The 26,561-nt window shown below is 45.7% G+C and overlaps 2 protein-coding genes across 15 annotated transcripts in view; one reads left to right on the top strand and one right to left on the bottom strand.

Annotated features, from left to right (window-relative positions):
- The window catches only part of tpra (translocated promoter region a, nuclear basket protein), a 28,161-nt gene extending 9,296 nt beyond the window's left edge, over positions 1 to 18,865 (bottom strand). For 7 of the 10 annotated variants that reach the window (XM_034555428.1, XM_034555430.1, XM_034555432.1 and 4 more), the window contains exons 1-36: positions 18,208 to 18,865; positions 17,550 to 17,654; positions 17,365 to 17,429; positions 16,922 to 17,012; positions 16,445 to 16,548; positions 15,876 to 16,040; positions 15,462 to 15,554; positions 14,327 to 14,407; positions 14,106 to 14,193; positions 13,735 to 13,872; positions 13,532 to 13,626; positions 12,535 to 12,732; positions 12,307 to 12,414; positions 11,534 to 11,757; positions 11,026 to 11,189; positions 10,802 to 10,929; positions 10,549 to 10,697; positions 10,279 to 10,441; positions 9,447 to 9,581; positions 9,132 to 9,272; positions 7,715 to 7,928; positions 7,388 to 7,584; positions 7,117 to 7,257; positions 6,393 to 6,509; positions 5,951 to 6,154; positions 5,681 to 5,856; positions 4,963 to 5,110; positions 4,650 to 4,787; positions 3,918 to 4,049; positions 3,264 to 3,394; positions 2,070 to 2,280; positions 1,836 to 1,985; positions 1,111 to 1,224; positions 788 to 892; positions 462 to 674; positions 68 to 106 (exon numbers count right to left, since the gene is read on the bottom strand). In XM_034555428.1, coding sequence (XP_034411319.1) covers positions 68 to 106; positions 462 to 674; positions 788 to 892; positions 1,111 to 1,224; positions 1,836 to 1,985; positions 2,070 to 2,280; positions 3,264 to 3,394; positions 3,918 to 4,049; positions 4,650 to 4,787; positions 4,963 to 5,110; positions 5,681 to 5,856; positions 5,951 to 6,154; positions 6,393 to 6,509; positions 7,117 to 7,257; positions 7,388 to 7,584; positions 7,715 to 7,928; positions 9,132 to 9,272; positions 9,447 to 9,581; positions 10,279 to 10,441; positions 10,549 to 10,697; positions 10,802 to 10,929; positions 11,026 to 11,189; positions 11,534 to 11,757; positions 12,307 to 12,414; positions 12,535 to 12,732; positions 13,532 to 13,626; positions 13,735 to 13,872; positions 14,106 to 14,193; positions 14,327 to 14,407; positions 15,462 to 15,554; positions 15,876 to 16,040; positions 16,445 to 16,548; positions 16,922 to 17,012; positions 17,365 to 17,429; positions 17,550 to 17,654; positions 18,208 to 18,358 — 5,016 coding nt within the window. In that variant the 5' untranslated portion in view covers positions 18,359 to 18,865. The remainder of the gene's footprint in view (positions 1 to 67; positions 107 to 461; positions 675 to 787; positions 893 to 1,110; positions 1,225 to 1,835; positions 1,986 to 2,069; positions 2,281 to 3,263; positions 3,395 to 3,917; positions 4,050 to 4,649; positions 4,788 to 4,962; positions 5,111 to 5,680; positions 5,857 to 5,950; positions 6,155 to 6,392; positions 6,510 to 7,116; positions 7,258 to 7,387; positions 7,585 to 7,714; positions 7,929 to 9,131; positions 9,273 to 9,446; positions 9,582 to 10,278; positions 10,442 to 10,548; positions 10,698 to 10,801; positions 10,930 to 11,025; positions 11,190 to 11,533; positions 11,758 to 12,306; positions 12,415 to 12,534; positions 12,733 to 13,531; positions 13,627 to 13,734; positions 13,873 to 14,105; positions 14,194 to 14,326; positions 14,408 to 15,461; positions 15,555 to 15,875; positions 16,041 to 16,444; positions 16,549 to 16,921; positions 17,013 to 17,364; positions 17,430 to 17,549; positions 17,655 to 18,207) is intronic. The other 3 variants (XM_034555429.1, XM_034555433.1, XM_034555438.1) reach the window with 2 other exon arrangements.
- A 29-nt stretch (positions 18,866 to 18,894) lies between these two features.
- odr4 (odr-4 GPCR localization factor homolog) overlaps positions 18,895 to 26,561 on the top strand; it is a 9,242-nt gene continuing 1,575 nt past the window's right edge. Inside the window, exons 1-13 of one of the 5 annotated variants that reach the window (XM_034555424.1) lie at positions 18,895 to 18,981; positions 19,443 to 19,485; positions 19,687 to 19,809; positions 20,445 to 20,558; positions 20,833 to 20,925; positions 21,625 to 21,731; positions 21,814 to 21,850; positions 21,983 to 22,129; positions 22,231 to 22,326; positions 22,996 to 23,043; positions 24,047 to 24,166; positions 24,255 to 24,381; positions 25,692 to 25,895. In XM_034555424.1, coding sequence (XP_034411315.1) covers positions 19,711 to 19,809; positions 20,445 to 20,558; positions 20,833 to 20,925; positions 21,625 to 21,731; positions 21,814 to 21,850; positions 21,983 to 22,129; positions 22,231 to 22,326; positions 22,996 to 23,043; positions 24,047 to 24,166; positions 24,255 to 24,381; positions 25,692 to 25,895 — 1,192 coding nt within the window. In that variant the 5' untranslated portion in view covers positions 18,895 to 18,981; positions 19,443 to 19,485; positions 19,687 to 19,710. Of the gene's footprint in view, positions 19,486 to 19,686; positions 19,810 to 20,444; positions 20,559 to 20,832; positions 20,926 to 21,624; positions 21,732 to 21,813; positions 21,851 to 21,982; positions 22,130 to 22,230; positions 22,327 to 22,995; positions 23,044 to 24,046; positions 24,167 to 24,254; positions 24,382 to 25,691; positions 25,896 to 26,561 lie in introns of all 5 variants that reach the window. The other 4 variants (XM_034555423.1, XM_034555427.1, XM_034555425.1 and 1 more) reach the window with 4 other exon arrangements.

Here is a 26,561-nt window from a genome sequence, read left to right as displayed (position 1 = left end):
AATCAAACGGATTTATCAACACATAACCAGAAACCACTGGACTGCTAGTTCAGAAATCTTCCCCCACCTTCTGCTGGCTGTCCAGGTGTCCCTGAAGCTCAGTCATCTGTTACGATGAAGCACAGATACAATGCTTATTAGTTTGAATATTGCACAAAACAAGTCAGCTGTTTGGAGACACATGAGGTAAAGGGACCGGGGTGTTATTGATAAACAGTGTACACCAGGCTAATATATAGTATGCGTGAGTAACGTTTAATACAATAGAATGTAGTGCAAGAGTCAATGTAACATATTAAAATAATAACGCTAAATATGGACAGTAACAAATCCAAATCCTTCTACACAGTGTGTATGAGACTATAAATGCCATCTAAATACAAGAATGCACTGTAAATAAGAATATGTATAAATTAGTAAATATTTTAACTAAAGAAAAAACATCCCAGAGATGCTCTCACCTTGCTCTCTGCTTGGCTAAGAGCAGTCTTGAGGTTGCTGACTTCCTGGTTGTGGCTCTGCTGACTGCTCTGGTGGGTCTGCTGAACCTCCTTCTGGTTGGTGAGGTTCTGCTGAAGGGCCTCTTTAGCCTGCTGGAGCTCCCTCTGGATCTGTTGGATCTGGTTCTGACGGGCCTGGGATTGAGACTGAGCTGATTTCAGCTGGTTATGTACCTTTAAATCAGAATGGGGGAGTTTAGTTTTCCACATTACAAATAAACAGAATGTGTTCTATACATGTATCTGCATCAGGTGTTGCTGTGTCCTTGTTCTCCAGCTCTTCTTACCTGCAAGCTGTGAGTCTTAGCTTGCTGAAGCTCCTTCTGACTTTGGGTCAGCTGGTTCTGATTCTGTTGCAGTTGAGTCTGGATCTGGGACAACTGGGAATGGACCTATAGAAGCAATGATGGGACAATGGATCCTGCGATTCCTGCCTTTCTCATGTATATTCCTCACTAAATGATGAGTTAACACAATATACTTTGTTCCTTCCAGCCTTTAACCTGCTATAGAACCTTCCACACTGCTGTTATTGACACCCAAACCTCTCTAAAGTCTTGGCAATGTACAGACTTAGACATAGTGTAATGTCTTGAATAAGATGCAGGACCTGCGTCAGCTGGTTCTGTTTCTGCATGAGCTGGTTTTGGACCTCCTGGAACTTTTCCTTGCTCTGCTGGATTTCCTTCTTGGCCTCCTCCAGCTCCTGCTGCATCTTCTGGGCCTGGTTAACGAGGGAAACCATCACAAAAAGAATTGACAGTTAAACCAAAGCCAAGTTTGTATGTATTTGATGTCTAGTCTAACAAAATCCTGAGATATGTGGTCTTATGTGTCATCCTATAATTTGGTTTTGGATCGTTTTCTGATGATGAGATAAGAGCACATTACTAAAGTCCCTTTTCAACTGCAGGATCTTTCCTCAGGGTCTAGGAACTCATTGCATTTGGACTAAAGGGACCAGGGTTGTAAAGCCCTCCAACAGTGAGTCTACATCGACGCCGACTGAACCAGAGAACCAAAAGACGCTCCACAGCAAAGATGACACAATACAAGCTTCGACAATGGTATGAAATGGTGTACACAGCCTGTCTTCTGAGAGGACATGGCAACTGTAGTGTTACCCAACTTCCCCGTCCGGGGATCAATAAAGTGTTTCTGATTCTGATATTGAAATAAAATGTTCTTGCCGGAGAGAGGGAAGCCCGTATTTATACCTCACACCTCAAAGAAGGCGCCTTCATTCAGCTGTGAGTGTGGACAGATTTTTTTTACACCGGCCTCATAGTGCTCCATAGTTCTATGTTGAAGGCTCTCAAACGTCTTCCTACTCACCTCCTCCAGCTTTTTCCGCGCCTCCTCCTTCAGTGCGCTGAGCTCCTCTACGGTCTTTTTGCGCTCCTCCTGGGCTTTAGTCACTTCCTGCTGCACCTCCTGGCTCGGTGCCGCCTCACTTCCTGCTTTAGCAGCCGTTTCTTCAACCAGCTAGAGAACACAAGACACACAGCTCAATATTTCAGTTTTTATCCCCACTAAACTTGTTGACACATTTGGGAGCCGCAGTCCCACCTTGTCGTGCTGGGCTTTGAGCTCGTCATACTGAGTCTTGTAGCGCCGTCCGATCTTCTTGACCTGGGTGATGGTCTTGTTCTTCTCCAGAATGTCCTTGTTCTTTGTTTCTATGTCTTTCTTCAGAGTGTCTCTCTCGGACGTCAGACGGGCCACAGAGTCTCTGAAGCCCTGCAGCTGAGACTGAGCCGAGTTACTGCTGACGCTGGTTCTGATGCACACACAGCAAACCACAGATATGAGACCCAAACAAACACGCTGCGTCAGGGCCATTGTAGGGAACAAACAGAATGAATTATTTACCAATAGATTTATTTTAAATGAATATCGCAGTGCTCAATGGTAACTTTACAAATTGAAGCGATAGTTCTTAAAAAAAGAAAGATGTCTGTCTGTCTGTCTGTCTGTCTGTCTGTCTGTCTGTCTGTCTGTCTGTCTGTCTGTCTGTCTGTCTGTCTGTCTGTCTGTCTGTCTGTCTGTCTGTCTGTCTGTCTGTCTGTCTGTCTGTCTGTCTGTCTGTCTGTCTGTCTGTCTGTCTGTCTGTCTGTCTGTCTGTCTGTCTGTCTGTCTGTCTGTCTGTCTGTCTGTCTGTCTGTCTGTCTGTCTGTCTGTCTGTCTGTCTGTCTGTCTGTCTGTCTGTCTGTCTGTCTGTCTGTCTGTCTGTCTGTCTGTCTGTCTGTCTGTCTGTCTGTCTGTCTGTCTGTCTGTCTGTCTGTCTGTCTGTCTGTCTGTCTGTCTGTCTGTCTGTCTGTCTGTCTGTCTGTCTGTCTGTCTGTCTGTCTGTCTGTCTGTCTGTCTGTCTGTCTGTCTGTCTGTCTGTCTGTCTGTCTGTCTGTCTGTCTGTCTGTCTGTCTGTCTGTCTGTCTGTCTGTCTGTCTGTCTGTCTGTCTGTCTGTCTGTCTGTCTGTCTGTCTGTCTGTCTGTCTGTCTGTCTGTCTGTCTGTCTGTCTGTCTGTCTGTCTGTCTGTCTGTCTGTCTGTCTGTCTGTCTGTCTGTCTGTCTGTCTGTCTGTCTGTCTGTCTGTCTGTCTGTCTGTCTGTCTGTCTGTCTGTCTGTCTGTCTGTCTGTCTGTCTGTCTGTCTGTCTGTCTGTCTGTCTGTCTGTCTGTCTGTCTGTCTGTCTGTCTGTCTGTCTGTCTGTCTGTCTGTCTGTCTGTCTGTCTGTCTGTCTGTCTGTCTGTCTGTCTCTCTCTACCTGGCCAGTTCCGCCTTCAGCTTGCCCGTCTCCTCAGCGAGCTGTGTGATGCGTCTCTGCTGAGCTTCTCTCTCGGTGGAGAGTTTCTGTCGCTCCTCAACATCGCCGTCTTTCTGCTGGCTGACCAGTTGCTGCGGAGGGACATTCAGTCGAGTTAAAGACAAACTAAAACCAGAACAGAGAAGACTTTGACAAAATGGTGAAGATGAGCCGATTTCAAAACACCTCATTGTATTCTGGAAAATAATTTGGGCAAAAAAACCAAACATTATATTGTAAATGCTGCAACGCACATTGAAGGTTAAAAAATAAATATAATTACAGAGCCGGTGGTTAATATTCTTTTTTTTAAAAACACAAATTTACAAGAACTCAAAAAAGATTATATCTGATTTTTTTGGGGGTCAAGAACCAGATCATTTACTGAGCAAAGTTGGATCAACCCCTTCACACCACAGAAGATAATTATGTTAAGTTAAAACACTGCCAGCCCCAGAGTTGTATGCGTCCCTCAGGGCCTTCGCCTTGCTCCGGCGCCATCCTCACCATAAGAGCACTACTTCAGGCACAACAAAAATTTCTATCAAAAAATGTATGATTTCAGAGATGATTTTTCTCATAAATCTTCCACTTACATCACCCCGCCCCCGTTACCTGTGTTTTGGCCTTCCAGCGTTTCAGGTCTTCCTCCAGTATTCTCTTATCGGCCTGCATGGAGCCATTTTTCTCAGACAGCATGGACAGAGAGTGATGTAGTGGGCTGATGTCCGACTGGAGCTTAGCGACCTGAAACAGATTGAGAGATGAAGAGCAGTTTCACCCGGTGGTGCAATGTAGAAAAGAGAATCGCTCTCCAGATGCAAGACCGTGTGACCGAGGAACTTCTCTACGGACACTAAGAGCTATGTCTTTGTACATACAACACATCACTAGCGAGAAGTTTGACTGTAAAAGCAAACAATCATGTCATGATTAAATATAAAATAGCATAGGGAGGTAAACCGCACCGGGCTGTCGATTGTATCAGTGTATTGAGCTGCACTTGGCACCACTGAGACAGCTATCCGAGGAGGGCGCCATTCAAGTTTACATCTTGCGCTGTCAAGTGCACAAGCTAGTCCTTGAGTAGATGAAGCTTCCTTCTTCATGGTAATATGGTTTGCGGGTGTAGTTCGGTAGATGGAAAATATTTACTATAAATGATTTTTGCCATATCGTCCCGTGATATTGGAGCGACGGCCAATATCTCCCAACTCACACTAAAACTATGTTGATTTATAAACAGCACTAGAGGTAAGAGGAAAAATGGCTACTTTCAATTGTAGGGTGAACTGTCCCTTTAACAATACAGAAAGGGGACGAACAATGACATGCAACGCTTCTTACTTTAGCCTGAGCTTGCTGGAGCTCCTGTTCCAGTTTATCTCGGTCCATTTTCAGGATCCTGGTGGTTTCTTGCAGAGTACCGATAATCTCCATCTTCTTCAGCTGCTCCTCCTGCTGGGCCAGAGTCTTGGCTGTAGCCTGAGCAGAACACAGACGGATTAGACAAGACAGCGCGATTCATTCGCCTAAGACAATGCCCGCCAAATACACGTAGTATTTGTTTGAAGCCTTCATGACATGTTTCTGATCCTCGCTGCTTATCATTTCGGCATCCACCACTAGTCTGCCGCTTCTCCACCGCCTCGTTTCCTACCTGCATTTTCTCCCTCTCGGCGTTCAGGGTTTCCTGCAGCTCCTTCAGTTCTCTGTCTTGGTGCTCCACTCGCTGTTTGTAGCGAGACGCTTCTCCGTCGGACGCCTCGCACTGAGCCATGGCAATCTCTTTATCACGCCGCACAAACCTACAACACACGCACGCACAGATTGAGATGACCAATGGAACATTTGTATTGCGGTGGGACGGTTTACTCTGCCTTCCATCCAGCTATGCCAAATTAGCAGCAGAAAGCGGTCATGAATTCACTTTTTATCCAAAGTTAAGACACATTTTGACCATATTTGTTTTAGATCTTGAGGGTTTTGAACTATACATTTCAACCCGATGAAGGATTTTAGTCATCAGATGTCTGGATATTAAGAATCCAGACATTAGAGAAACTAGCTGAGCAAATGTTAGCAACAGTTCAGCTCTCAGTTCCTCTGGGACGTCCCGTGTCCTCCAGACAACCTCAAAGAAACACTGCTTCATTCAGTGTTTATACAGTTTCTTTAATCAGCAGGTCCGTTTGTTTTTTGTGGTTAAAAAAAATAATCTCGTGAACAACAAACACTGAAGGAATCCCATGATTCCCACGCTTTACCAAGATGCCACCAAACTCTGTCCTTTGTTATCGTTTTGATTGAGACGGCAGAAAATGACACATTTTGCGTTGGGAAGCTAACGCACAGCCCTCTTGGTGCTGCTGTGTTACCTGAGTATTTCTAGTATCTGCTCAGTGGTCTTCCCCTCTTCACTGAACGACAGATCCAGCTGCTGCTGCTGCTGCTGCTGCCGACTCCTGGTGGCCATTTCATCCATCTGTTGGTGCAGGAGAGTGTTCTGCTTCCCCAGCTCCGCACAGCGACGGGTCTTGTTGGTCAGATCCTCCTGAAGGGGAGAGAGTTGTGACCAATCAGAAACATTCTGTTACAGGGGTGTTTCCTCGGGAGGACATGCTCGACCAAAACACACGTCGTCCCACCTTCAGCTGTCTCTCCGCTGTGTTCAAGGCCGTGGTTCTCTCCTGCAGGAGGGATGAGGTCTTGCTCAGCTGCTCCTCCAGCTCCCTCCTCCGCGCTGCATCTTGCTGGGATCTTTTCTTCAGCTCCTGCAGGGCCTCCACATCTGCGGCATGAAGCATGAGCTCCCGCTCATACTTGGCCTGCGCCTCTCCAGCTAGCTTCGTCTATGAGGAGGAGGATATGCAGGACACGGCTTTAAGACTCATGTAGAATGTGGTCAAGATATACTAGCCAACTGGTTGTGACTGAGGTTATTAACCAGAATGAATATGAATGTGTGTGAGAGAGAATGTTCTATAAAAGACAGATAGCATTAGGGGTTTATGAGTAACAGGTTGAAAGCAGCATTAAGCGTTTCCATTTATTATCCACAATTCTAAAACATTATGTGTGTGTATGTACCTGCAGCAGGCTGTCCTGTATGGCCTTCTGCTCCAGTGTGACAGCAGCGGTAGCTCTCTCCAGCGCTTCCTGCTGCTCCGCCTGGCTGGACTTCAGACTGCGCTGCAGCTCACACACCTGGACGGCACCGCAGGGAAAGTAAACAGACACCGAGGGGTCAGGGTATGAGTCCACTAATGGCCAAACAATCACTTTGACTGATTTGACCTCTCTACCAGAGCTGTTTCAATAAATTGGGGTGACTGTGGTTCGCTCCCCAGCTACGCTAGTTCATGTTCATGTGTCCTTAGGCAAGAAATGTAACTCCAAATTGCTTTCCTGATGGGCAGGTGGCACCTTGCATGGTAGCCCCTGTCATCAGGGTGTGACTGGGGGAATGATGTCATAGTGTTAAAGTGCTTTGAGTGGTCGGAAGACTAGAAAAGAGATTAAGTACAGTATTTGTGAATATTAGTATATTCCTTAAGATTGAGAATTAATAGATTTCTTGGTCAATTAAAACCGTAGGTACCAATTATCGGGCTATTTGACATGAGGCAGAGGCACGGACTAATTGGATTCCTTTTATCAAAAAATAAAAAAACAGAACGATATAAAGATAAATACTGTACGGGACATTTTACAGTATAAAAAAATTCACGATTGCCATCCGGTTGACATTATCACTACAAGTGACACCCCACATTACAAATGTTCATAACATCGTCATCACCGCCTGGCTTACCTGTTTTTCCACTGCGTCCATGGCCTTCCTCCTCTCCTCTCGCTCCTGCTGCTTCATTTTCTCCCCCTCTAAAATCCTCTTGTCCAGCTGATTCTGCACCTCCTCGGACTCCTTCAGCCGGAGCTCCAGAGGGCAGCGGGACTAAAAGGGAGTAGGGTCAGTGTACATGCGTTAGCAGTATAGAAAGAGGATACGAGAAGACAGAGAAAATGACGGAGAAGAACGAGGTATGTTGTTGAATCACTCAGGGGAACGAATCAAAGAGACACACCTCCTTTTCTTTCTTCAGACTGTCCTCCAGAGTCAGTACCACAGCGCTGTACTGCTCCACGGAGGCGTTAGCGTTCTTCAGCTGCTCTGCCAGTTCTCCCTTTTGTTCCTCGGCGGTACGCAGGAGGCCTTTCACCTCTGCTAGCTCCTGCTCCGATTGGCTGAGCTGCTGGTAAGCTGCCGGCACTGGAGAGCGCACTGAAGGTACGCAGAGACAAAAAACAAGAGATGTTAACACTCAGTGACAGTATTTGCATTAGCTCCTATTAACTGTACAAAGACTACAAACATGGTCCTCTGCCCTTCATCACCGAGTGCTGCCCCTTACCTCGGAGTGGTGCTCGGAGGGCTGCGGCTCTGAAAGCTGGGGTGGTGGTGGTGTTGTTGCCGGAGGCGGTGACGGCGGCCTCAGAGGATGAAGCGGAAGCCAGCTGGGCCTTCAGAGCTGCCACCTGCTGTTCAGCACCGCGCAGCAGCTCTCTGGTCTTCTGCTGCAAGGTGTTCTGGGTCTCCAGCTGTTTCTTCGCTTCCAACAACTGGGCCTGCCGAGGAGGTGAACGCAACAAGACAAGATGACATGCTGTGTCCAATAACAGCATATTTAAGAGGCAAGACCCTCCGACACTGAACCCCATGTTACTCTCCGGGCATTTTACAGCAGCCCACTGCTCCTCAGATACTAAGGAGGGGATACATTGGGGCGACTGTGGCTCAGTGTTGACCAGGGTCGTCCTTCAATCAGAGGATCGGCAGTTCGATCCCCCTCGATAGCCCATGTCGATGTGTCGTTGGACAAGACATTTAACCCCAAAATGTCTCCCGTAGCTGTGTCTATAGTGTGTGAATGTTAGTTACTGCTGATGGACAGGTGGAACCTTAGCTCCTCCCATAAGGGTATAAATGGGTGAATGATGTCATGTAGTGTTAAAGAGCTTTGAGTGGTCGGAAGACTAGAAAAGCTCTATACAAGTCCATTTACCATTTAAGAGCAGGGGACCATTTTCATGTATGTATGCAACAATTAAAATGTTACCCAGATGTAGTAAATGAGATTAGTTAGTTATTAGTCTACATTTTTGTTAAGTTCATTTTCGTCCAGCATATATAGTTCTGTGGCAGGAGATTAAATGCTAGTGTTTGTACATAAATCAGTTAGGGCTGAATCAGGTTTGCCCTGGTCCAGCCCCTTGATATGCTGCTATAGGCTTATAGGCTGCTGGGGGATGTTTTAGGATACACTGAGCACCTATCTCCTCTTCTCTCTCTCCTTATGGATGAATTTACATCTCTCCATTGCACCTTATTAACTCTGCTTCCTCCCCGGAGTCGTTGTGACTTCACGTCTCATAGGGTCCATTGGACCTGGAGGTGTCTGATGCTGATGCCCCGCCCCCCCTCCTCTCTACCTCCTTCTGTTTCATGGATTGGAGTTCCATTCATACATTGTCATATTCATGTAATGTGTTTATGTAACTCTGTAACTCTGTTCATTCTGTACACATGACATCTATTCTTCTGTCCATCCGGGGAGAGGGATCCTCCTCTGTTGCTCTACTGAAGGTTTCTTCCCTTTTTTCCCTGTCAAAGGTTATTTTTGGGGAGTTTTTCCTGATCCGATGTGAGGTCAAAGGTCAGGGATGTCGTATGTGTACAGATTGTAAAGCCCTCTGAGGCAAATTTGTAATATTGGGCTATACAAAATAAACTGAATTGAAAATAAATAAATAAATAAATAATGCACATACGTCCATGGTGCGCCCAAGGGCGTGTCTCTGTGCCACTTCCTGGTCCAGCCTGGTCTTCATTGAAGCCACTTCTGCCTCCAGGTGCTCGATCTTGTCGTTCAGCCGCTGGTGAGCCTGAGTCTCCGTCCGCTCCATGGTCAACTAGACCAGTGTGAGTGAGGAAGAGGAAAACAGGTTCAGATCCCGAGGTTCACCGGAACACTTTTTAACAGCACAGAGCGGTACAACGGACAAAACCTGAATCAGAGGAAACCCATTTCACCGCCAACTGTTAAATCTACGTCACGCAGTCCTCGCCGTGGCACAAGACGCTACCTGTATGGACTTGAGGTTGGTGAGCAGCAGGTTCTGGTTCCGTTGCTCAGCCAGCATGGCTTCCTTCTCTCGCCCAAGTCGACTCTCTGCTCGTCTCAGCATGTCTCTCTCTTTGGTCAAGTTCTCTACGCGCACCTGCAGACAGAGGGGAGGTGAACAGGTTTACAACGCTAGAGCGCTGGTGGTTATGAATGGATGTGAACAGATGGAGAGATCATGACTTTGGGGGGTGGGCGTTCACTAAGAAGAGGGATGTACACGCCAAACAGGTTCACCTTTTTAGTCAGACTTTACAACACACTCTTTAATGTCTCATGTCCGATTTCTGGTTCACTCAAGTAACTGTGCGCCTCCTTATGTCTAACAAAGTGGTGTTCGTGTGCGGAAAAAGGACTAAGGTTTTTTAAGTGAATCGATATTTCCTGTGGAGTGATGTCTGATCTAGTTGAGTATTTTCATTTAGATCAGGGAAGAATCAGAGAAAATATCATTCTATAAGGTGTACGTAGGCCCATTATAGAAAGTCAACTAGGCATCATCTTAAACGATGTATTTATTTATCCATTTACCTATTTATGAATCGGTATATACTTACAAGACGGAATTGGGAATGAATTACAATTTCTTCCTTTGAATAAGTCGGTAAATTTGTTTTTTGTAAAGTTGCATTTTATAAATAAATTTGGCGACACTGAGTGGCTGTGACAATAGTCGGATGCTGCCTGTGCTTGGCATAACCTGCCGTGCAGCACAAGTTCATCTGACCAGTATAGAATCGGCGATACCAGAGACTGACCGTCTGTGCCCTTAAGATCATTTAGCTTCTCCTCACCTCTTCCAGTGCCAGCTTCTCGTTGGCCTGCCGCAGGTCCTGGCTCATCGTGTGGATGATGTGCTCGTGTCGTTGGGTTGTTGCAGCCATCTTTTGGTTCCTGTCCTGCAGGGCGGAGATCTCCCTGCGGTAGGCTGTCACAGTCTCCTGGAGCATCTCGTACCTGACGGCGACACAATACACAAACAAAAAAAGAGAAACAGAAAAAAAGATGGTCACGAGCTGAAGCATGAGGCAGGGGGTGCAGCAGCAGTGCTGGGCCGAGCAAACCTCTTGCTGCTGAACTCGAGCTGCGAGGTGAGCTTGGCGTGGCTGGAGCGGAGATCCGTCAGCTGCCTCTGCAGCCGGTCGTTCGTTTCGTTCAACATCCTGTCGTTCTCCGCCTTCTCCTTCTTGTACAACATGAAGGCGTCGCTCAGCTGGGAAGTGAGCAGACACAAACGCATCCAGTCAGACCACTTTTCTTTTCTCCATCCCTTATGAAGATATGCGGATTGAAGTGAGCGTGTGCAGGCGTTCGTACCTGTTTTAATGCAGCCTTGGCCTGAGTGTTCTGTGCCGACTCAGCAGCAGCGGCTCTCTGAGGAGTGGAGCGAGTAGCCGGCAACGACGGTTTAACAGGTGTAGGGTGGGATGACGAATCGGAACCTGCTGACACACATGAACACTTTGTGCTATAAACACCATAACACTGAATGTAACGGATCCCCATGAAGGCCAATATATGTGTGAGCATGTTCTGCTCACCTTGAGGAGGCAGGCTGAAGCCGGTGCTCTGTGTCAGCAGGGCCTTGTACATGTCCCTCTGTCTGGCGCTGGAGTCGGCCAGCTGTTTCTGCTGGTTCCTCTGCTCCCTCAGCTGCTCCACCTCCTTCTGCAGCTTGTCCACGCTGGCCTCCAACTCTGAAACTCTGAGGAGGAACCACAAGCAGTGCTCATGTTTAGCTTTACTGCCCAACAAGGCTACATTAGTCCACATGTCCACAGGGAAATGTAAGTGAACATTAATACATACGCATGGCGTTCTAGAATTTTGTCCACGATGGGAAAACCTTTTTGTGCTCATTTATGAGATATAGTCTGATCTAAAGACCTGAAGATCTATCGCCTACACTCTCTTCATGTACCTGCAAGCTTGTGGCGCTTGTGTCAGGTGGAAATTGGAGCTCAGTGTTAGTCCCAGCTGATAAAGACTTTTACATCGTTTGTTTGTTGAGCCACTAGCAGAGTCAGTTTCAGTAATGGCCCTCATTACCGCGCAGATGTCATTTGGCTCTGTCGTCTGTCCTTTTCCTCCTCCAGCTCTCTCAGCCGTCTCAGCAGGCTTTGGTTCTGCCTCTGCAGCTCCTCCACACTGCGGAAGGACAGCGGGTGCGGCCTGATGACCTCAGAGGTGCTGGAAATGTTGGCGGAGCTGCCGTCCTCCTTGGTCACCTGACTGCCCCTGGCCTCCTCCAGCTCCACCAGAAGAGCACACACCTAGACACATTTATGACTCAAGTAATCTGTACCAGTCAGCAGGGACCTCCTTTCATTCTATATGTTTCTAACCTGAAGAGAATATTTTATCAATCTACATAATTGATAATAGTTTTAGCAAAATAAGTCAGAACCGGTTGGTGTGAAAAAAGCTTTTGCAGGTGCATTTCTTTTTCTTTCAAGCATTTGTTGTTGTTATACTCCTTTCAACCACAGGAGGATGAACAATGTATTTCTTCCAGGTTCATTTCTACATGCACTCTAAACAAAAGGTACAGATATTATGCTTGAGTAAGTTATGAAACATTACTGTCATGCCTCTCTTTTGGCGAGAAGTTTATTTTAATCTGCCAAACAGTAAATAGGGTAGTTAAGCAACTGTTTTCACAGATTTTATTTTTCATTAGAACACAAATCACCACTTGCCTCTCAGGGCCACATAGATCAGTTGTGTAGGCTAATAAAGTCAGTTTATTTTCCTGCCAAAACAGATTAATTTAACTGCATTTAGATTTCTTTGAAAGCATGTATTGCTTGGTGTGTGTGTACCTGAGTAGATGTATCCTCTAGATGTCTCTCTGTCCTCAGTTTCTCTCTCTCCATGCCATCACAGCGCTGCTTGGCCTCTTCTTTATCTTTCTGCAAACTGTAGATCTCCTAATGACAAAACGTAAACAAACGACCGTTAAACTCATCAGAATATGTCATCAAAAGGTGAGTAGGTGCACTTGATGACACTATAATGTAAGCGTTAACAAAACCAGACGTATGGCGGACCGTTCGAGCCTGTTCCAGCTTGTTGCACAGCGAGGCCATGGATCTCTGCATGCTCTCGTACTCCTCTCTCTGACGCTTGAGGACAGGGGCCTTGGACTCGACCTCCAGGACGATCTCATCCAGAACTCGGGTCACCCTCCTGGTCTCCTGCTTCTCGAGCTGAAGCTGCGTCTGACACTCCGCGTAGGCGTTATACAGCTGAAAGAGGGGCAGAGCAGGAGATAATACTCTGTGAGTGAGTGACTACAGTTATCTGACCAGCAGAAAAACACACAGAAAGCCAAATAATACAGATGTACAAATTGCATATACCTCAAAGTATAGACGGATTTGTTTATAGATGGATGACCAATATCAATCTACTTTTTCTATAAAGCAGTAGGAACCAATGAATGAATGCATCTTAAAATGTGCAATATGTTAATTAATGGCATTAGTTGTGGATTAAGACATTCTTTGTGCATTCATGGTGACCGAGTTTCTTACCATGTTTTCACAACATCCCATTACATTAAATAACTACAACAGGCTCTGATGTATCAGCTATTCTTTCATTTGAGAAGGTTAACCCTTTAAATGAGGACATTTTTAAGTCTGGGATATGTCAATGCTTAGCATCAACATCAATTTTGATGCATTGGATCAAACACATGATACAGCAGTCATGCCTCCAGTGGAAACCAGGAAAACAGCATTTGCCCCACAGGGCAAACATGAGAAAAATGGCTCAATCTGGTGGAAAATAGTAAAAAGTATAATGTTGCCTGGGCACCAGATTGAAAGCCTGATATAATAGAATGTATGGTTTATGCAGTAATGATCATGGATCAAACATTGTGGTTTTAATGGGGACAACGCAACGTCAAACAGTGGAACACAAGTCCTCGAGAGCAAATATCAATCTGAATACTTTATCGGTTATTATGCCGACGTTTCATATACTACCGATATGAGTTCTACCATGTCACCCAGCCCTAGAGTGTCCCCTCAAACTCACATCAAAGAACTTCATGCCAGGCTTGACAATGGCAGCGATGGCAGCCGCCGACGGACACATGGAGTCCAGCTGCTCCTCGGTCAGAGAGGGCGCACCTGGAGCAGAACACACGCACAGGTAACGCACAAGTGTACACACACCACACTGTGTAAATGGCCCTTTGCAAGTCAGACACTAAATAGGACATGCGTGTGTGATCTTACAGCAGTGTTTGCCAGAAGCTTTCACCGTGGTGTTTTCCAGCTCAGTCTCCATTTTCGTGATCTTCTCTTGAAGCTCCGCCTCAAGCCGTGTCTTTAGTTCCGCCCCATCTGACACCTTCTTGTCCAGGGTCTTATTGGCTGCAAAGACGGACAGCGACATCGATCACACGGGCCACCGCTAACACGGCACACATAGAAACGGGGCTCACGGTGGCATTTTCCCCATTCACCTCGTCTACGCTGTTCAATACATCAGGATCCCACGATCACGACTATCTAGGCCACACACAGCTAACAATGGTGGGGCGGGTTCAGAGTTCCGCAGCAGACAATGTTGTGTTTTGAAAGACAAGTGAAAGCTGGTGCGATACCTTCCCCAGTGTCTTTAACCAGCTTGCTGAGCTCTTCCACGGCTCTGCTCAGTTCTTGATTCTTCGTCTCTGTGTCGGTTGCTGCCCCCTTCAGGGAGAACAAAGACATTGCGTACTCACATGGAGGGAACAACATGACGGCACAATTTTAGAGCCAATGCCTTTCTTTTTTCAAAATAAAGAGAATATATTTATCCCAGGTGGCCTGTCGTGTTTCTCACCTTATATAGGGAAGACAGCTTGAGGTTAGCGTTGAGCTCATTGCGGTATTTCTCCTCCATGGCACTCTGCTCGTCTTTAGCCTGGAGAGACAGAACGATGAATAACGCCACATATGGATACATTGCCTGACAAGCCAGACTTTAATGTCATCTTTCTTAGTCTTGTACAAACAGTATTTCAACTATAAGAAAGGCCCAAAATCCACTCCAGGGCTTCCCCTACATCCAGTCTGCAGCGGCGCACCAGACTGGATGAACTAACCAAGTGTCTGTGGTTAGTTCACGTCTCTTTTTTTGGGTTGTTTTATTACACTTGCCACAATACATCTATTAGTGTACATTAGATCATTAATAGTTGCATTTATTAGCTGTTATCAAATAACAACAAAGACTGAAGTTAATGTCTAATCTTTATTCACGGTAAGTACCCAACTAAACTCTTGTTCCCAGGACAGTTGAAATGCCGCTTGTGACGATCGAGACTGTGCATGAGCAACTCTCCACACACATGAGCTTCCATCACCAGCCTCGTGAAATAAAATAGCTTTTTAATTATTTTGTTACGGTTTTCCTCATCGGGGCAAGTGAGCTGCTAGATTTACAAGTCATTGCGTGGCATTGGACCGGGCAAGCGGGTTGTTGAGCCCTACAGTCGAGTGTCTGATACCGAATGGCTGAAATCAGGTGAAGTGATTGATGCAGTTGTCAGTCGTAGAGTAGTGAACTAAACAGGATACAGTTTTGTAAATATTCTGTTAAAAAAAGATCCTTATTATTTTTCCTTGAAGTTTGCTGGAAGTGAGGTGCGTTTTATGTGGAGTGAACACTGCGCCAGACTCGGCTTTAAATGCTACACAGCAACTGCTCATTTGGCCTTGTGTGCCGACTCCTTTTTCATGCAGTTAACACACTAGTCATAATTTAATTAAATAAACACTCAACTCCTGGCATTCTTATCTGTTTTGGAGGAAGGACATGAGTATATAACCATACTTTTTCTTCCTTTAACACGCTCCAGTTCCTGCTTTGAGAACCATGTTGGTCTTTTCAGCGGTGTCAGGACCCTCAACCCTGGAATCTTAAGACTCGTCTCTCCATGAAGTCTCAGCTGAGGACACCGGCGTGTTTCCATTACCTGTTTCCATTTGTTGTTGAGGTCCTCAGCTCTTTTATAGTGGCTTTCACTGGTTTGCTTCAGAGAGGCCAGCTGTCCTTCCATTCTGATCACCTGTCAAAGAGAAAAGAAAAACATTAGCACTGTGGATAGGACGCCTCTTGATGTCTTTATTTAGAATGAGACAGTTCAGAGAAACCTGGCTGGAACAAACAACTGCTGTGTGCAACTTCTCGGGATGTTTTCTTCTTGCAAACGTGTTTACATTTCGGAGTATATCTTAAACAACTGGAGAACAGCACACATACTGGCACAAATAGCTCCGTGTCATATTCCACTTGTTCTGGTATTATAGCAAACGAACGCCAGTAGGGAAACCATTGGTATATGCGAGTATATTATTTATGCTTCTCTACTGTATGTGTTGTGCATTACCTGCTCCTTGCTGTTCTTCTGAAGCCCCTGAAGTTCCAGGATCTCCATGCCTTTCTCCCTGGTGGTGGTCAACAGTTCTTCCGTTTTGGTCTTCAGTTCTGCAGTCAGCCACTCGATCTTCTTCTCGTGCAACTCTTTCTCCTGCTCCATGCGCTTCTCCCGGTGCTACAACGTGCAAACACATTATTATAAATCAGAGCCTTGTGGTTGCTACTGTCTAGGACACACACACAGTAGATCAAATCAGGTAATATTTATATTTTTATCAATGGAGTCTCATGGCTGAGTTGTGGTAGAGAGCATAGATGGATATACCAGCTTGAATTCCTTGTCAGAAAAGGCTGTCTGACAACAAGGTAGAGGGGTGTACACTGACTAAAGAGGAGTACCTCATTCAAACACACTTTAAGCAACTGACTTGGTGGTGGTCTGGAGACAGACATTTCCCATATGTAAATGACATTTTATCTTGGAGCCGTCCACTAGTGGCGATTGGGAAAAGACAGCATCTAAATGCACTGCAGCATGAGCTTTGACGTGATGCGCTCTCCATGAGATCCGGTGCGTACCTGCACAGAAGCCTCAGATGACTGTATGCCGTCCAGTTTGAGCTGCAGCTCTGTCTTCACTTTGCTGGTCTCTGCCAGCTTCTCATTCAGACGCTTCACATCCCCTGCAACGCAACACACACACACACACACACACACACACACACACACACACACACACACACACACACACACACACACACACACACACACACACACACACACACACACACACACACACACACACACACACACACACACACACACACACACACACACACACACACACACACACACACACACACACACACACACACACACACACACACACACACACACACACACACACACACACACACACACACACACACACACACACACACACACACACACACACACACACACACACACACACACACACACACACACAGTAAAGTCCAAGACAAGAATAACTGGTGCCATTCTAACGTTCTAGACAAAGTTAAGTCGACATCTTACCAGTGAGGTTTTCCACCTCCTGCATTTTCTTCTCCAGCAGCCTCGCCAGCTCTCTCTTCTCTGCCTCGATCTCATACTTGGCCTTGGTTTGCTGTACACACACACAAACATGTATAAATCCACCAGACCGACAGTCTGCTAAAAACAGAGGTTGTCAGAGGTTAACTGCTGTATACGGAGGATTTGGTTTGTGGGAGCGGGGGGATAGAAATGTTGCTCTTCACCTTTTTTCCAAAATCTGGTACTTCCCTCTTAAGAGAGCGCTCTCATATACATATACATATACATACACATATATATATATATATATATATATATATATATATAAATAAATAAATAAATAATAGTGCTATATTATTTACTCTCTGATATCACAAAATAAACTGAATTAATACATTTGCTTAAATTGTTACCAAATGTAAGCAGAGGATGGGCATGCCTACCTGTTGTGGTGGTTTATCTTCAGGGGTCTCTCCCTCTATTCCCTTCAGAGTGCTCAGCTCTTCGTCTGCACAAAAGAGAAGAAGACACTGCTCACACGAGGATCATGGAGGCTAACACAAAAATTGAGTGAGGCAGGCAGTTGAGTCAATTAGCCAAAAGAAAAGAAATGTCTCCGAGGACTCACTGAGTTTCCTATTGTCCTCCTTGAGCGTCTGCATGTCCCTGGTGGCAGACAGGATCTGTTCCTGACTCTCCGCCAGTCTCTTGTCAATGTCAAAGTACTGTTGCTCTGGAGGGACAGAGGACATTCAAGAGGAATACACGAGTACACACATCATACAACATAGTACCTGTAGCACACAGACGACAGCAGTTTTATTCTAGGTCTCATCTGTCAAAGACTGCAGTTTGAAACAGATGTGATCAGCACGAGCTACTGGCAGCATGCGTCTCATGTGTGGACGCACAGATAAAAGGGTCATTATTGTCAAATCTATATTCAGAACTCATATTCATGGTAACGTGCCGTCCCCCTCGCTTGACAGCGAATATGTCAACAGAACAGACATGTGCCGACTATTCGAGAATTGTTTTTAAAGTAGCGTCATTTCTGAAATAAAACGTCAAGTTTAAGAGCCGGTGGTGTCACATGTATTGTCTTCCGCCAAAGTTAGCATTAACGTGACATCGTAGCTAACGTTAGCAATGTGGACGAATCAAATTTGATCTGTTTATTATTTTGTTGCCGTATGTACCAGACGACAGCTTCACAGTACAGTAAACATGTACTTGAGGTCCCCATCATCTCTCACGTGCTAATGGGCTAACCGCCGTCTACCTACCGCTGTCCGCTTTGAACCGCTCGTGCTGCGTCCCGAGCTCCTCGTTAGCATTTTGCAGCTCCGTTACAAACTTCTCGAGCTTGTTCTGGGCGCCCTTCGGGAGCTTATTCAACTCTGTCCGCTCCAGGACCTGCAGCAGCACGGCCGCCATCTCCACCTGACGCTACAACCCCGGAAAATAACAGTAAATGGACACCAAACTCTGGTAAAGTGCACACGTTGAACTGCCCTAACCCGCTTCGCAGAACGAACCGAGAACGTGTCAAGCCACGCACGTTCAAGAGCAGGATATCGACGCGGAACTTTCAAAATAAAGCAATCATTAAAAACCTGTGGCTAGTATGTCATGACGGATTTGCAATCGCATGTATTTTGCTGTAGTACACAATTCAGTATGTATTGAAAAGCGTAATTTGACTGATGGCTGTCACACGGGAAGCCACACACACATCTAACGTCACCGCGCCAGTGTAATTCCACTCGACAGAAGTAACGTCACAAATACTACTTGTTGCATTATTGTTCATTGTCGTAATTTGAACAGTTACAATGCTTTCATTCTCCGTTCAGTTAGCTAGTTAAAGGTTCCTGCAAGTCTTTTCCTAAAAAGAATAAATGAACAAGGTTCCGTTAGCTGTTTTGGCTTTCGTTGTGTAACTTGACCACAACACACTGCGACGAAGTTGTGCGACGGAAACACGTCATTGCACAACGCACGTTGGAGTGTTGCTGCTCTGCCGACGGACGCCTGCCAGCTGTCAGCCGCAGCATCGAGTAGCCTGCCTCCTGCTTCATATTGTCCCCACTGCCTCCTGCTTCATATTGTCCCCACTGCCTCCTGCTTCATATTGTCCCCACTGCCTCCTGCTTCATATTGTCCCCACTGCCTCCTGCTTCATATTGTCCCCACTGCCTCCTGCTTCATATTGTCCCCACTGCCTCCTGCTTCATATTGTCCCCACTGCCTCCTGCTTCATATTGTCCCCACTGCCTCCTGCTTCATATTGTCCCCACTGCCTCCTGCTTCATATTGTCCCCACTGCCTCCTGCTTCATATTGTCCCCACTGCCTCCTGCTTCATATTGTCCCCACTGCCTCCTGCTTCATATTGTCCCCACTGCCTCCTGCTTCATATTGTCCCCACTGCCTCCTGCTTCATATTGTCCCCACTGCCTCCTGCTTCATATTGTCCCCACTGCCTCCTGCTTCATATTGTCCCCACTGCCTCCTGCCAGGTGTTCACGGGGCCGCGGAGCGAGCTAACGAGCCACGTGAGCGGTACGTTGACCCTATCGCGTTAGCTAGAGTTAATATCGGGTTGCTAACGTTTAAGGGGGCTTAACCAGACGACCCAACGTTGAGTTGACGTTGTACGTGGTACAAATACTTTGAGTTGGAGTTGTGTGTGCAGATAACGCTACAAGTCAAGCCTACTGTTGTTCAGTCGTGTTCTGCCACGTCTCCCCTTTCTCAATGCAGACACATCACCCTCCATCGGGCAGGATGGGGCGCAGCTACATAGTAGAAGAGGCTGTGGAGGGATATCTGACTAAACAGTGTGAACAAAAAGCAGGTCCAGTCACAGGCCTGCTAATTGGACAGGTAAGGTTGTCCACAAACATCTCTGTTGTTGTTGTTGTTGTTGTTGTTGTTGAGTATAGCATCAAACCAGCTGTAACAGTTTGCAGATGTCACCCACTGCAGTACCATGTTGGTACTGATGTAACTCGAAAACTAGCCTCACCTGTAACACAATACAACACAATATAATCTGTAGAAGTTCAGGATGTAAAACTGGATACTACATCTATCAGTTAGAGCAGTGGTTCCCAAACATTTTCTGTCAAGACCCCCTTTGATGATATAGGAACATTGGACGACCCCCCCCCCACCCGCAACCCGACCCCAAATTTTTCGCTGTGTGTCGCTCTCGCTGGTTTTGCCACAGTCGGTCTGTGACACGAGCCGCTCTGGTGGCGTGGTTGGAACACAGTGCATGTCACGTCGGTTATTTGATATTGTTTTACCGGTGTATGTGTGCGTCTGTGTGTGTGGGTTGGTCAGGAAGCCGCGACCCCCCTGTAGTACCACTGCGCCCCCCCTAGGGGTCGCGACCCCCACTTTGGGAACCACTGAGTTAGAGCGTTGGTGTCTCATAATACGACATGATGTGATGTGACCGAGCTGTATGTGTGAGCGATGACACGTTAACCGGTATCGATGACTCAACGTTTCAGAGCTCCACCCAGAGGGAGTTTGTCGTCACGGCCACCCGGACGCCCCAAAGGGAGGAGCCTCTTGCAGCCGGAGACTCTCCAGACAAGCAGTGGGTGACTGAGCATGCCCGCCAGGTGAGTGGAGCGGGACGAGGCTCTGTCCCTGTGTGGTCTTGAGTATTTAAATGTCTTGTTGAAGTAGTTGTAAACGCATCTTTGGCTCCAAGTAATGATATTCTTGCAGAATCAAATTCCCAGATGTGTTTAACAATATACAGTATGGGTTATGTACATTCAGGGTTAGGCAGCAAAACTGAACAGCTGGTGGTTGCTATGGTTGCCAATAAAAGGCAGTGTTTTTGCCAGCTTCTGCAGCTATTACGGAGAGTTTACATTGCTTCTGTTGCAGGTTTCTCGGATGTTGCCTGGTGGCCTGTCTGTATTGGGAGTCTTCATCGTCACTGACATTGACGCCAAGGACTCACTAGCCACACTCCGAAAGGTGGGATTCATAGAAACACATTTCACATGATTTGCACACTCTTAAAGCTGCATCTTTACATTGCAACTTTACATTGCACGCCGGGGCAGAAATAAATTAAAATCAGCTGACAGATTCCCCTTTGCTTATAATATTGTTGGGACAAGTAGATTAATGAGTTAAAGTGCTTCACAATGGAGAAACAAGTGAACAGACTTAAAAATAAAGAGATTAAAACACCATCAAATGTGAATAACCTCTGAGCTGCTTTGGGAGTCCACAAATCTTAAGGGGTAACTTCAGTCATTTTCAACCTGGACCCTATTTTACCATGTTTTTGTGTCTGAGGGACACTGCTGCATATCAAATCAAGCGCTTCCTAAACTAGTAGCCAGCCAGCAGGGGGCTATGGAGATGTTTCAGCTTCACCTTTTTGGGGGAGCTGTCAGCCTGTGAAAGGTTGTAGATTAGAACAGTAATATCCTGTATTTTACTTGTTTTAGCTGTCTATTCGAAATGCACTGGATTCAGGTGAAGAAGAAATGAGTTGTTAGTCCTAATTGGATGGAAATATGTGTACATCAGCAGATATGCATGGAAGTTAAAGAAGTGCTCTGTTTATTTAAATGTGAATAAAAATATCTTGTCTCTAACATCAATGAATAATCTTGATGCTTATGTGCTTGTACCTGTGTTCTCTTCCTCTGAACCTGTGTGCAGCTGGTCTTTGCCGTGGAGAACCTGATCTCCTCCGAGCGGCTGTGGAACCCCGCGGATGACGATGTCACCGATTGCGTCGCGCTGCACGTCAACCCCAAAACCAGAAAGTATCCTTTTTGCCGGGCCGTCTCGTAGGACCAGTTAGCTACCAGACACCTGGTGGGGATGTTCCTTAACCCCTCGTCTTAGAACCTTCTGCAGAACCTTCGACATCAAAGACCCCAAGGTCCGTATCCGTCTTTCATTTCTCACAAAAGCCACGGCTTCCGTCTGCAGTTGCTGCACTTAATCTATTGCCTTCAAAAAGTACTGAAGCTCTCAGACTTGCAGCATTGTGTTGTGCTCAATCCTCCCAAAGCAGAGCGTGGCCAAGCCTGCAGACTGGAAGTACCAGTCGGGTGTGTGCTCCTCCTGGAGCACGGTGTCCTGTAGTCTAAGCGTGGACATGTTGGTGCCCCTGCCAGACGACAGAACCGATCTGGAGGACATGGATAAATGTCTAAAGGTTAGCGAAAGAACACACACACACACACAGTCAGGCAAACACGTTAATTCATTCTTTTAGGAACTTCAGTGGAACTGTTCTCGGGCCATGCTTCGTTTCAGGAGGGGCTTAAAGTGTGGGCACACCAGCTGGAGAGCGCAGTTTGTCTGATCGATGGGAGAAAGCTGTCGGAGGACATGGAGCTTGTAGGAGGACAGGTTGTAAACATCTCAGCAACAATTCAAGAAGTTCCATCATTACATCTGTAGTCATCTAAAGACGCTTGCTTTGGACCACCCCTTGCTCGATGGCACTGTGGCAGCAATGCTGCCAACAAGAGCACAGCTGGTACTTATTAAGAGTCTCAGAGAAATATAAATCCCTCCTATATGGCCAAAAGGTTTCCAGCTCTTTGACTTTTCAAACAAAAGCTATTTGCATATTCATAGATTTGGTATTTCTCCCTGAGTGAGAAGAAGTAGAGTATTTAAAATACTTTAAAACAAAATACCTGGCAGTGATTCTGAGATGCTTGATACATACAGGCTGTGACCCGGCTGATAAGAGGTTAAAGCACCACCTAACAATGTAAGTAACTATACTATGTTAAAAACATAAAGAACTGGCGACTGTGGGTCAGTGGTTAGCAGGTCCGTCTTTCAGGGGGTTGGTGGTTCAATCCCCGCCCTAGTCGATGTGTCCTTGAGCAAGACACTTAACCCTGAGTTGTTCCCTGTAGCTGTTCTACAGTGTCTGATGTAATATGATTGTAAGTCGCTTTAGCTAAATGACATGTAATGTAATGTAACTGCATTTAACCATGACGGTGACTGTAACTGAGCCCTGTCACTGTGTCTAATTGTGTCTGTTATTGCCTCTTTCCGTAGAAGAGGAATGTGAGACAGACGTACACAGCTCAGCTGCTCATCACGCCGGTAAGAGACAGGAACACACTCACACAGTTGTCATATTGCTGTCCACCACTTAGAAAATGTAAACATTATATATAATATTTGTGGTACAGGTCTACATTTTTCCTACAACTCAAACATTTGTCATAAAAAAATAATTGAAATGTATTGTACACAGTATAAACAGTGTATATTAAATACACGGGTCATTCCCAAACACTAGATCGGGACCCACAAGTGGGTCGCAGGAGATTTTATTAAGGTCGTCAAGTAAATGATCATAATTTGTAGTTCTATCTGCAGTACTCCTTTGAGCCACGTGAGGGAGCCTGGATGTTTGTATTGTTCTGATAATTGTAGCCTTCTTACAACATTGACTCTTATGAAAGGCTGGCGTGCTGATGAGAGCCTGTAATCCAGATTGTTTGGGCCTCGCACAAAAACAATCTACATTGATAAATGGCACCGAATATTTATTTCAGATTTTGGAATGAACTGAGCTGTCTGAGCTGTTTCTAAGCGCCTTAAACAGCTGATTCTTCAGCCTAAATACAAACTCTATGTAGTGCTCCGACTAATAAATCTAGGCCTAGGGTTTTATTTTGAAGCGCCATGTTGTTATTTGTGAACGATGAGTTTTCCATTATTTCATGAAAACATTTTCCCGTCACTGTGACTATTCAACGGTGTCAGTATGGTGTTTGACTGAGGAGAGAAATTATTTTTTTTGGACTCATTTATGAAGTATTTAACTATGATATTTTCAGTAACGCATGCGTAAAGTTTGGATGTGTAAAAGGCAGTAATATTCGCAAATTCACTCCCCTCACTATTTGCAGATGAGGCCTATTGAAAATTGTTTTTGCGATGGTTTGTGATTTAAAAAAAAAAATCTATATATTTTAAAGTGGGTCCCCGGAAGAAGAAAAAGTGATGGAAACACAGATAAATACTGTATATGTTTTGCCCATCTCTGCACTGTTAATGCAGCTTTAGGTTGTGGAACGTGATTCCCTGTGTGTGCTAGGATGAGCGGAGGGCAACAGATGTGGTCCAGCGGTGTGGAGGCAGCGTGTCAGTCAGGGGAGCCATCCACAGCAGAGCTTACCTGCACAGCAACAAACCCAAGGCCAAACTGGCCGAGAAGGTAATGCTGTGATCTGTAGACTGTCAAATCCAAATCAAAAGCTTTCCGACACATTTTCTTTTTTAACCGTGAAGTCTCCATTGGACAGCTGCTGAAGAGGGACGCGGTCTCTACGGTGGCCACGAGGGCTCAGATGCTGCTGGAGGAGCTGCTGACGTCGGATGGGGAGAGCAAGGGCAGCGGCAGAGACAGACCTCAGAGAGGTACACACAACGGTGCGCTCCACCAATCATGAGCCTTTGTCTCCAGATAGTGGAAGTCAAGGTGACGGTTGAGGTCGGAGTGGTGGGCGGGTCAACCAATCCCAGTGAAGAGGTGGGAAGATATGCATTGGGAGAACGAAATGTGGAGAAATGATTAACCGACTTCACAAAATCCAGTTCAACAAGAGTTAAAGATGAGCGTGGCAGCGCCGGGTAAACAATACACTAAGAGAACGGGCACCCTGGTGACGAAGGTTTTTAAAATACATACATGTTGTTCATATGGCCGAGACAGTTCTAAAATATTAGTTGACGTGAACAACTCCAAATCCAAAAAGTAGAGTCCTATAACCCAAATTTGTGACGTTGTCAAGTATAAAGTGTGGAACCGCTCCATCGACAGTGAATCAAAGATGTTCCGAGTATATGGGAACAATAGAATGAAGCTCGTTTTGCTATAATAATGTGTTGTCTATGCAGCAGCTCCACTCTGCGCTGCTTTTCTGGCATACATACTTGATACATAAATACCGTATACACACAAAAGTGCGTATCCTTTTTTCTGTGTACTACATTATTGACTTCTCCCAGTAAACTCGTACCTACAGTTCTAAAAAGCTCAAAAAAGAAGAACAAAACCGAGATTTATATTTAAGGAACGATTCTATGGTTGACTGCCGTGGTGAAACAAAAAATGTAAACGACTACAGCTGTGACATATGTACTTACAGTTTAAATAATGAAGTGCAAATTATCCAGCTGCATTCGTGAAACCCAAACAAAAGCAAATAAAATGTTGACTTCAGCTACGGATGAGATTAATGTCCAAAATCAATGAACTATCAACTGATGTTGTGTACTACATACAGAAGAAATAACACCCTCTATCAATAATCATTTATCAAGCGCATCCTTTCAATACACTCGTTTGGTCTGGTACGACCAGCAGCTTATGCTGACTCGTGTTAAAACTCCAGCATGTCATTCGATTTTCAAGTTTCTTCCTCTAGAAAAACTAAATATGTAAACACGTTGCCTCAACCAGCACAGTCCACTCAGCAGTACCACACGCCTTATTGTCATGCACTTCTTTCCCTGACCGTCCTTCCTGTTGGGATTTTGCCGGGTGTTTCTATCGTCGAGGTAAGCGCTAGCTTTTGTTGAGCAAAGTAATGTAGGTGAAATACTGAGAGGAACTCTGGGTAATTGACTGTGCTCTGTCTGCATGCATGTTCTTGCCACCGCGTCTTTATTCATAACCACAGCAACAGGAAGTGTTTAAATTGGAGCCATCTGAACCGCTCCTCTGACTCTTCTTTCAGAGCTGTTCTGTCTCCCCCATCGTATCTTCTGTCCGGTGAAAGCGAGCGGGCCGGTGTGTGTGTGTGACTACCACTTCAGTGACGAGGGCCTGTCTGTGGTGACTGACAGGCTAAAGGAGATGCTGGACATTGACGCAGCCGAGAAAGACCTGGATACCAGGCAGGAAACTCCTGCTGAAGTCCTAGAGGGAGAGGCTGCAGCAGGTAGAGTGTGTCTGCCCAACGTCCGTTCAGTTCAGGAAGTAGGATTGTATCACACCAGATCATCATTTCAAAAGCATAGATCGTGTATATATGAAGTGGACTTAGTCACCTGACGTCACTCAGTGGTTTGGAGATTGACCTTTTGAAGCCTCGAGTTCGCCATCTTGGTTTTTGGTTGTTGCTGACTTGGTTTTTTGAAACCAGCAGTGACACTATAGGGTGGAGCTAAATAAGACATTTGTAGGTGACCAAAATGTTAGTTAACTTCATGAAGTGAAAACACACTGTGAAAGAGTGAAAGCTGGTAAAACGCACAAACCGGACAACGCTGTGGTAGCTACCTGTCAATCACAGTAAGCCCGCCCCAAAGCATACGTTAACCTTTGTTTCTGGCCAAATATGGATCATTACCTTAGTTATGAGTACCCAGAAAGATTCCATCCAAAGTCCAACTGAAACTGACATAAACTCTAAGCATGTCCACAGCTGAGCAGTGTGTTTATAAAATACAAGCTGTATGTAAAGCTTTGTTGAAATGTGGTTCTCATAGTTGATTTAAAGGAAGTCTCTGATTTCCATCCATAACCTGATTGTTCCCCAATAACCAAGTACGGCTTACTGAGATTTTCTGAGATCATCGTAGTTGGTGAAACGGTGTGTGGTGTG

The sequence above is a fragment of the Cyclopterus lumpus genome, chromosome 17 (genome assembly GCF_009769545.1).
Source record: "Cyclopterus lumpus isolate fCycLum1 chromosome 17, fCycLum1.pri, whole genome shotgun sequence".
NCBI classification, from domain to species: Eukaryota; Metazoa; Chordata; class Actinopteri; order Perciformes; family Cyclopteridae; genus Cyclopterus; species Cyclopterus lumpus.
Note: the sequence above shows the minus strand (reverse complement) of the source record. Positions and strands in the feature narration are given on the sequence as shown.